Source organism: Pan troglodytes, chromosome 11, assembly GCF_028858775.2.
Source record: "Pan troglodytes isolate AG18354 chromosome 11, NHGRI_mPanTro3-v2.0_pri, whole genome shotgun sequence".
In the NCBI taxonomy this organism is placed as follows: domain Eukaryota; kingdom Metazoa; phylum Chordata; class Mammalia; order Primates; family Hominidae; genus Pan; species Pan troglodytes.
This window is the reverse complement of record NC_072409.2, coordinates 10538177-10548552: the sequence shown is the minus strand read 5'-3', so window position 1 is coordinate 10548552 and position 10376 is coordinate 10538177. Positions and strand designations below refer to the sequence as shown.

The 10376-nt window shown below is 56.9% G+C and overlaps 1 protein-coding gene across 3 annotated transcripts; it reads right to left on the bottom strand.

Annotated features, from left to right (window-relative positions):
- Positions 1-267: 267 nt before the first annotated feature.
- ST6GALNAC4 (ST6 N-acetylgalactosaminide alpha-2,6-sialyltransferase 4) lies at positions 268-9781 on the bottom strand. Of its 3 annotated transcripts, none has more exons than XM_016960312.3 (6): positions 9195-9781; positions 8773-8859; positions 7022-7207; positions 4642-5054; positions 2325-2432; positions 268-963 (listed from the first exon to the last, which is right to left on the bottom strand). In XM_016960312.3, exons 2-6 carry the CDS (start codon positions 8782-8784, stop codon positions 774-776), a joined length of 909 nt encoding a protein of 302 aa, XP_016815801.1. In that variant the 5' UTR covers positions 8785-8859; positions 9195-9781; the 3' UTR covers positions 268-773.
- Between the last annotated feature and the right edge of the window lie 595 nt (positions 9782-10376).

Below are 10376 nucleotides of genomic sequence, written 5' to 3'. Positions count from 1 at the left end.
TCTACTAAAAACACAAAAAATTAGCTGGGCGTGGTGGCACGCGCCTGTAATACCAGCTACTTGGGAAGCCGAGGCAGGACAATTGCTTGAACCTGGGAGGCGGAGGTTGCAGTGAGCCGAGATGGCACCACTGCACTCCCAGCCTGGGCAATAAGAGCAAAACGTCGTCTCAAAAAAAAAAAAAAAGCTTCTGGGACTGTGACAGGGAAAGAAACCCTCATCTCCACCCCTAAACACATCAGACACATGACCACGCTAGAGACAGCATCCAGAAAACACACGTTTACCCGTACGTTCCTGATACGGCCCCGGCAGTCACAACTCCAAGGCCCCTTCACCAATGAACCCCAGGCTCTCGGCTGCCCCAACCAGGGCGGCCAGCCTGAGAAGTGTGGCACCAAAAGGTGGTAGGGGCGGCTGGGGAGGGAGGACCAGGACTGGCACAAGGTCATGATGCTGGTGAGTTGGGGGCCATCAGCCCCAGGGACAAAGGCCACTTGACAGACCTGGAGGTGGGGTGAGCCCCCAAATGCCATGAATTACTCAGGGAGTGGAGGGGGGAGACACAGCTCCCCCCTCCACTCCCCTTCAAGTCATGAGGCCTGAGATGGCTCCAAGTGTCGCCAGAATGGGGCGGGAAGGAACCTTAGGTCCCCCCAGCACGTGGCAGGAGGCAGGATCCATAAATTAAGTGTTTTTGTGGAGTGTGATGGCTTGGGATGGGACATCCCGGAGGCCTCGCAATGGCATGGCGGCTGGCAGGGTGACAGAAGCTACTCAGTCCTCCAGGATGGATGGGCGAACACGATGGGCCTCTTCTTGGCCCAGCGGGAGAAGACCGCCTTCTCAGTGATGAAGCGGTGGGCGCTTCGGGGCGCCTGCTCGTGTGCCAGGTACATCTGACACTCATCTAGCCGGCCCTTCTCAAAGTAGTGGTAAGGCACTGAGGGGTGGCTCTTCTCCCTGCGGGGTGGGGAACAGGGCTGGGGTGGGACAGAACCCACTCGCCTCCGGCCACACCCTGCCGCCTACCTTGACCACCCCTCGCCAGGCCCATGGGCTCGTGAAGACCCACGCCTGATCCCTGGGGAGGCCAAGACACATAGGGGAGTAGCAGATCCCGAGAGCCAGGGTTCGAGTCCTGGCTCTGCCTCTTGCAAGCTGGATGACTCTGGGCCAGAGATGGACGCTGTGAGCCTCAAGAGCCCGTGTGTAAAACGCAGACGGTCACATCCGCCTTCCAGAACAAGTGCGTAGATCAAGAGATGGAGACTGCAGGCACCCTGCTAGTGGTCCTGGGCTCCTGGTGAGGGAGGAGCCCCTCATTCCCATGTCACAGAGCCACCAGCCCTGCATGCCCACCTCCCCATCAGCATCACAGGGGCCAGCTGTATGGCCAGGGCCATGGCTGGGGCACAGGGACACCTGTCACCTCGGTGACCTGTGGTGAACTCGTTAGTTTCCATAATATTGAAATATAATAATATAGGCCGGTGCGGTGCTCACACCTGTAATCCCTGATCCCTGGGGAGGCCAAGGCGGGAGGATCACCTGAGGTCAGGAGTTCCAGACCAGCCTGGCCAACATGATGAAACCCCGTCTCTACTAAAACTACAAAAAATTAGCTGGGCGTGGTGGCACGTGCCTGTAATCCCAGCGACTAGGGAGGCTGAGGCAGGAGAATCGCTTGAACCCGGGAGGCGGAGGTTGCAGTGAGCCAAGATCGCGCCACTGCACTCCAGCCTGGGCAACAAGAGCAAAACTCCATCTCAAAAAAAAAAAAGAAATATAATAATATAACAATGGTACAAAATCATACCATAAACATATCTGAACTTGATATCATGCTGGTATTATAATATCAAATATTATATATCAAAAATCATATATAATATCAAAAATTAAAACTTATATAAAACATATCACTGATATATATATATATATTTAGGCCCTATATATATAGGCCCTGAGTGTGGTAAGCACTTTTGTAGATTATTCCCTCCCTAAATGTTTCAACAACCTTCCAAGTAAGATGTGGTTCTTTTCTCTATTTTCCACATAAGGAAACAGAGGGTCTGCGGGGTGGCATGACTGGCCCGTGAACAGCCTGTGGCCACAACAGCAGCACTGGGGTTGGTAAGGCAGCCTGTTTGACACTGAGCTCTTTCCCAAGGCCCAGAGCCCAAGGGGTATCTGTGCTATGGTCACCCACCATGAAGCCCACACTCCCTGTGCCCCCACAGCTCCCAAATCCTCTGGTTTAAGGCCTAGGAGGGCTCACAGTCCTCCCCGCGTCCCCGCGTCCCCGGCCTGGCCGGTCTGACCTGCAGTAGCTGTCGCTGACCATCCCATAGACCACGATCTCCTCACACAGCTCCAGCGCGAGGATCATGGTGAACCAGCCGGTGCTGAGGAAGGAGCCCGACTGCCTCCTGGGGGTGGCAGGGGGACAGGGGGATGCTGTCAACAAGGGGCCATGTGGTAGCTCCAGGCCCCAGCAGCACTTGGTACTTTGCCAGCCCAGGGCTACGCACCTCAACCTCTTGCGGGGGACTCTGGGGGAGGCTGGGGAGGGGGCAGAGCCAGCCCAAGGCCAGCAGTGGGTGACAGGCAGAGCGGCACACAAACCCAGGCCTGATCACCTCCTCAGCACCCAGCGGGGCTCGGGCCCAGCTACGCTTTGCAGGGTTTGAGCAAACCCCTGGATGATGGGTGTGGGGGCTCTGGCCACGTCCTCTCCTCATCTAAGGGACCAGGCCTGGGGAGACAGCATGAGGCAGCAGGGCACCGTGGTTTGAAGTCAGGTGGGGGTTCTCTAGAGTCCAAGGATCTTCCACTTGAACCCTGGCTCTGCTATGGGCATCACATTTGCTCGTGAACCTCTCTGAGCCTCATGACCAGTCTGTGAAGTGGAGATAATTCTAGGGGGTTATAGGGAGGGAACACTGTCAGCCCAGCCCCTGCCCGCATGCCCCCATGCCCCACTCACAGCAAGGGGCTAGGTGGTGGCCCCAGCCTCAGCTCCCTGGAGGCAGCAGCCCTGGGTACTCTTGCAGCCGAGGGCCGCCCCTCTCAACCTCTATAGAGCGGGTATGAACTGGTTCATTCATTCAAACTGAGCCCCACCCAGGCCCTGTGCTGGCCCAGAACCTACCTCATCTGGTGCTAACATTCCACAGAAGCACCAGATGGGAAGGGAAGGAGACAAATAGATAAACAAGTAGCTAGGAGACAAATCTATAAGCAAGATGATGGCAGAGGGTGACACCTGCTGCCAAGACAAGGAAACAAAGGAATGGATAAAGAATGCCAGGGCGGGAGGCACTCCTTCTGATGGGGTGGTCAGGGCGGGCTTCCCTGAGGAGGTGACCTGAGTAACAAGAGGAGCCTGTCATGGGAAGATCTGGGAGAAGAACATTCCAGGGAGAGGGAACAGCAGGTGCAAAGGCCTGCAGGTAGAAATAGGCATGGATGTCTGAGCCCCAGACGGCCAGTATGGGTAGAACAGGGAGAGTGAAGGAGACACAAAGTCACAGAGGCAGGCAGAGGCAGGATCACGCAGGGCAGGCAGGCCAGGAGTGGTGGGGGCGGGAAGCCTAAGTCAAGATGGCAGCCATGGGCCATTGTACGTGGCAGATGATGATACAAGAGGAGTCAGAGGCACAGCCCAATTTTCTGGGGGATACACCAGAGGCTGACTGTTCTATCTCCTGAGCACAGAGGCCAGTGGAGAGCAGGTGTGTGGAGGAGGGGCTGGCAAGAGTCATGAGTGTGCTTTTGGTTATGACATAAAATGAAACCTTGAATGCGGAGTGCTTCACCCAATGCCTGGTGAGCAAAGAGGGCTGTTATTGCTCTGTTTTGTTTTGCTTTTTGAGACAGAGTCTCGCTCTGTCACCCAGGCTGGAGTGCAGTGGTGCGATCTTGGCTCACTGCAACCTCTGCCTCCAGGTTCAAATGATTCTCCTGCCTCAGCTACTCTCCTGAGTAGCTAGAATTACAGGCATGCGCCACCACACCTGGCGAATTTTTGTATTTTTAGTACAGATGGGGTTTCACCATGTTGGCCAGGGTGGTCTTGATCTCTTGACCTCGTGATCCTTCCACCTTGGCCTCCCAAAGTGCTCGGATTACAGGCGTGAGCCACCGCGCCCAGCCCTAATTTTTGTATTTTTAGTAGAGACCAGGGTTTCACCATGTCGGCCAGGCTGGCCTCAAACTCCTGACCTCAAGTGATCCTCCCGTCTTGGCCTCCCAAAATGCTGGGATTACAGGCGTGAGCCACCGCACCCGGCCTCTAACTTTTATTATCCAGAAGGGATATCAGAGACCAAGTTAGACAGACCATTCCCTCCAGAGAGAAGTGCTCCCTCATGCCCCTACACACTGGCTAGTGCTTCCCATCAGGTGCTCAAAAGGCCTGACAGCCCTCAACACCATCTGGGATTCTAGATCTGCGTGACAGTTTCCTGAGTGACATCCCCTCTGCCTCCTGCCCCCATTAGAGGGCAGGACCATGTCTGCCTCCATGAGTGCTGACCTCCCGGGCCTGACAGAGCAGCCCCCTGATCGACAAGAGACTCCCAGAGAAGGAAGGCCCCAGCTGCCAGAGAGACCCCAGCAGGCAGGCCCCAGGCTCACCGGTTCTTGCCCGTCTCGTCCTGGAAGATCTGGTCGCAGTAGGCCATCATGCGCTCCGTGAAGGTGTACACCTGCAGGCCGGGGTACATCCTGGTGAGCTGCAGCAGCGTGCGGTAGGTGCGGCCGCCGAGCACCCGGTCCATGTGCCTGCCCTGGCCCCACACCACGTAGAGCGTGTCTCGGGCCTTCTGGAAGTAGTGTGAATAGTTGCGCAGCAGCAGCGGCACGCTTGTGTGTGAGATGACACGCAGGGTGCTGCGCTGGCCCACATCCGCCTCAAAGCCCACGGTGGGCGCCTGGTTCATGCGGAACACGCACTCGGCACCGTCGATCTCAGCACCCAGGCCTGAGCCCAGCATTTGGCCGGAGCTGGACACCACGGCACAGCTGCGGCACGGCTCGCGGACCAGCGGCTGCAGGGCAGGCAGGGAGAAAGAGACAGAGAGGCATGAGCACGCAGCTTACACCCCTGCAGCTCCCCCTGGAATATCCACCAATCTTGCTTGATCAGGTATCGGCTTGAAGGACTGTTATGAACCCATTTTGCAGGCTGGGCAGCAGGGATGACTTTCCCGAGATCACAGTGATACCCAGTGTCAGAGCTAAGGTTCTGCACTCAGCCCCCACTTCCTCATCAGCCATATTTGTGGTCCTCATTCCTGTTGCTGCCTCTGAGGCCCTGTCTCTACGTAATGAGTCCTTATGAGGTTTGCTTGAGCAAATAGTTATAAAACACTTAGAACAGTGGCTGGCGCAGACTGGAGGTCATATAAGTATTTGTCAAGTAAACATGAACCTCAGCTCTTCAGAATCATTCTTAGGCCACTCCCTCCCCTGCGCATGCCTCACCCACACTGTGCCCAGTTTCTAAGTAAGAGCAGGGTCATCAGCGCCCAGGACAGCTGTGGGACTCCCTGGTCCTGAGCCTGAATCCTGGCTCTGCCCTCTCCTAGCTATGTGGCCTGAAGCCAAGTCACCGGCCTCTGTGCGCCTCAAGTCTCTCATCTATAAAATGGGGAAGAAAACAACATCTGGGCCGGGAGCGGTGGCTCACGCCTGTAATCCCAGCACTTTGGGAGGCCAAGGTGGGTGAATCACCTGAGGTCAGGAGTTCAAGACCAGCCTGGTCAACATGGCAAAACCCCATCTCTACTAAAAACACAAAAATTAGCTGGGCGTGGTAGCACACGCCTGTAATCCCAGCTACTCAGGAGGCTGAGGCAGAAGAATCCCTTGAACCTGGGAGGCAGAGGTTGCAGTGAGCCGAGATTGCGCCACTGTACTCCAGCCTGTTGACAGAGTGAGCTCTTGTCTAAAATAAATAAATAAATAAATAAAAATATAAATACAAAAAAAAAAAGAAAAAGAAAACAACATCTGGCCGGGCAAGGTGGCTCACACCTGTAATCCCAGCACTCTGGGAGGCCGAGGTGGGTGGATCACTTGAGATCAGGAGTTCAAGACCTGCCTAGCCAATATGGTGAAACCCCATCTCTAAAAATTAACCAGGTGTGGTGGCATGAGCCTGTAGTCCCAGGGCAGGGCTAGGGCAGGCACATGGACTGGGTGCTCGGCGGCCACACCTACTGCACACTGCTGCAGCTCACCAGGATGTACCCCGGCCTGCAGGTGTAGACCTTCACCGAGCGCATGATGGCCTACTGCGACCAGATCTTCCAGGACGAGACAGGCAAGAACCGGTGGCGGGAGGCTGAAGCATGAGAATCACTTGAATCCGGCAGGTGGAGGTTGCAGTGAGCTGAGATCACACTACTGCACTCCAGCCTGGGTGACAAAGCAAGACTCTCTCTCTCTCAAACAAACAAACAAACAAAAACATTTCTTGGGCGGGCGCGGTGGCTCATGCCTGTAATCCCAGCACTTTGAAAGGCCAAGGCAGGCAGATCACCTGAGGTTGGGAGTTCGAGACCAGCCTGACCAACATGGAGAAACCCCGTCCCTACTAAAAATACAAAATTAGCCGGGTGTGGTGGTGCATGCCTGTAATCCCAGCTACTCGGGAGGCTGAGGCAGGAGAATCGCTTGAACCTGGGAGGCGGAGGTTGCGTGAGCTGAGATCATGCCATTGCACTCCAGCCTGGGCAACAAGAGCAAAACTCCATCTCAAAAAAAAAAAAAAAATTCTTTTTAGAATCCAGGGCTCAGAGCCGAGATTGCGCCACTGCACTCCAGCCTGGGAGAAACAGAAAGACTCCGTCTCAAAAAAAAAAAAAAAAAAAAAAAGAACCTAGGGCTCAGAGAGGTGATGTGATTGGCCAGGATCACATGGCTGGTGAGTAGAGGGGTCAAGCTCAAGGTCCGGTTTGGGACAAGCCCAGCTCTCACCACCCATCCCGGATGCATTGCCTGGCCCACTCACCTTCCCATCTGGCACACTGCTATATCCACTGAAGTGCAGGGGTCCCGGCACGGTGGGCCTGGAGCCTGTGGGGAAGTGGTGGTCCAGGCAGGTGGCCAGGCAGAGGGGCAGGCTGGCCCAGCAGCACAGGAGGATGTAGACGGCAGAGAGGACCACGGAGCACAGGATGATGAGCACGAGCCGACCCTGAGGGAGACAGTGGCCATGGGGGGTGTATGTGGGGAGGGGCTCCCAGAAGCCCCTTCAGCGCTGCACCTGGCCTCCTGGGTCTAGAGAAGCTCCTGGGTCTAGAGCAGCTCCTAGAACAGCAGCAGAATCCAGTCTCCATCCACTGGGCCTTACCTGGGGATGCCAAGCTCTGGGCACATAAGGCCCCGGAGATAACACTGTTATCATCCCCACATTCTAGATAAGGAAAGCAGTTTGGAGTGAAGTGTGTAGTACAAGGCCATACAGCAAAGAAGCAGCACAGTGGGGCCTTAAATACCGGCTGGAAAGCCCATATTCCTAACTGGAGGCTGGGGTGTACTGTGCGACCTATGGCTCTCCATCCCTCTGGGCCTGTTTCCTCCTCTACAAACTGGGGACTGATAATGCCCACCATGTGAACTTACGGGAGGGGGGCAGTGAAAACGTTCTGTATACTGTAAAGTGCTGTGCACATGACAACGGGAAAGTGGTGCCTCAGAAGGGCCACCAGCCCCTTCAGCCTAGGACCAGGGCTGCCTAGTGTGGCCCCGCCTCCTCCCCACTCCCAGCTGACTCAGTGGCTGTCCCCTGGTGATCCGGATCTGGGTCAGCAGGCCAGGTGGCACAAGGAGATTGGAGCAAAGGTCACTCAAGAAATGGTTTTAATAATTGAAAAGCTGGTGCCTGGAGGCTACCGCCTCCAGAAACCATGTGCCAAAGGCCATTGGAACCAGGAAGCTCTTCTAGCCATCTGGCCTAGACCCAGCCTGGGGCTGGCCCTGCTGGCAGACTTAGTGAATGCCCCTACCACCACCAAGCCTCCCAGGAGGGGAAGGGCTTGGTGGCAGCAGAACTGTGGGCTAGTCACTGGGTAGTGGGCCACCCTGGTCACCACCTGTGTCTCTCTGGGCTCCAGGTTTCTAGACTCGAGGCACAAGTCCCTAGGCCACCCTTCAGAAGCCACCAAGCAGTTGGCTGGTGCTCTTCGAAAATCAGAAGTGGGAAAGTGGCCCCCACCCCCTACCCCATCACCCCACCTGCCCCGGTGCATCCTGCCTGAGGCCCACCATTTTCTGCCCGCAAGCTAAGTCAGCTTCTAAAAATAAGTCTTTTCTGTGTGGCCAGCTGTGCAGGGGAGGGAGTTCTGCCTGGCACCTGCTCCCCTGCCCATGAGGAACCAGAGACCTTGACTCAGGCAGTCGAGATGAACTGCCCCCCACATCCAGCTCTCTCTCTCACAGCCCGGGGCTTCTGCAGTAAAGACAAGAGCGGCTGAACTGAACTTCACAACCCCAATTCCACGTAGGCTTTGCCTGGTGAGCTCGTAGCGTTACCTCCGTTTTACAGGGATAGCAAGGTACTGACACTTCAGAGTGGATGCCACCCGCCTGGGGCCACACGGTCTGCAAGAACAGGGCTGGACTTTGAGGCCATTCTGCCCTTCTCTGCTCAGCAGTAGGGAGGTCAGAAGTGGCAGTGGGTCCTGGGGTGGAGAGGCTGCTGAGCTGCTCCGCCAGTCGGGGCCTCTGCGTTCCCTGGAAGTCCTCCTTCTTCCCACTTACCGGAGCCTTCATGCTGTCGCTGTCCCTCAGTAGTCTAGGGGCTGCTGTCTCCAGGGCTGGGGCTGGGAAGGGGTGGGAGCCGGGCACCTGCCAAGACCCAGAAACAAACTCAGAGCCGGGAGGGGTAAGGCAGGTGGGGTTCTAAGCTATAGGGAAAACTGAGGCAGGAGAGGGTACAGGCCGGGGTGAAAGCACATGGCACCCGGGAATCCAACCCCTTGACGTCTCCAAACACCGGAAGGCAATGTCCCCATCCTAAAGGAGCAGGAATCAGCGACCTTTGCGAGACCTCCTGCCAACCCAATTCCCAGGGCGCAGATGGGGAGGAAGAGGCAGCGAGGGGGCGCCCCCAGCTCAAGGTCACCCATCAGGTCTGGGGCAGAGAGAGCCAGAAGCCCGGAATTCCACCCCATCCATCCTACCTCTCTACCCGGGGGACGAATGGAGAGGCCGGGGGAGGGCAGGACGTGGGTTTTTCACCGCCCTTCCAGATTCCACTGCCGCATCTCCCGGCCGAATGCTAACCGGGCGTGCAGGCTGGGGTTCGCAGGAGGCTCGCGATCCGCCGCTCGGAGCTCCATGGCCCCCGGGCCGGACCGACTGGGCTGGAAGCTGATCCGCGCGGCCAGAGGCAGGGGGCGGGGCCGGGGCCGGGGCCGGCGAGGAGGGGCGGAGACTTGCGCGCCGGGGGCGGGGCCTGCGCGCCGCAGGCGGATCCTACGAGCGCGGCCTGCGCGACCTGGGGAGGGCTCTGCGCGGCCGGGACGGGGCGGGACGTGAATGGCTGGCGGCGAGGCCTCCAGCTAGGGGCGGGGCCTCAGGGCCGGGGGCGGGGCTTCAAAGCCGGGGCGGAGTCTGAGTACCAGCATCTCCCTTTTCGGTCCTCCGGAATTTCCAGCAGGCTCCTGCCTGGGCGAGGCTGTCGGGCCGCAGGGGAAAGAGACCTAGAGGGTGTCGGGGGCCACCGGGCAGTGGCGGCCTGGCTGTCCGGACTTGAGTGTCTCCATTTCTGAAATGGTGGTTGGGGAGGGAAATTAAGCAGGGCTTCGGGTCAGGCAGCCCACGTTTCAACTGGTAGGATTGCTGCATTTATCAAGTAAGATACAGAACGCCCAGTGACACTGGAAATTCAGATAAACAACGAATACATGAGTTATTTTCAATATGATTATTTTATTATGATTATGTCAGTGTGACAGTCACCTGAGCCTGTTTTTCTCCTCTGAGACACACGTGTAGAGGCAGCTCCTGTCACAGCCAGGATTCGAACCCAGGAAGTTTCACTCCAGACCCGGGGCTGTGACCACCTACTCTTACCTCTCGAAGGCTCCCTCGCTGGAATGTCCTCCAAATCCAAGTCAAGTCAGCTCAGGCCCCAGGCAGATGCTGCAGTGTGTCCTATTGGGGTCCCTTGGGATCTCAGAGGCAACTGCCTTCAAGCGCCAGGCTGGTGGCAGAAAGCACTGGGACAGTAGCAGGGGTGGGCCTATGGGGAAGTGAGAGGGCACACTTCCTGTCTAGGATTTTTTTTTTTTCTTTTGAGACAGAGTCTCTCTCTGTTGCCTAGGCTGGAGTGCAGTGGCGCCATCCTGGCTCACTGCAAC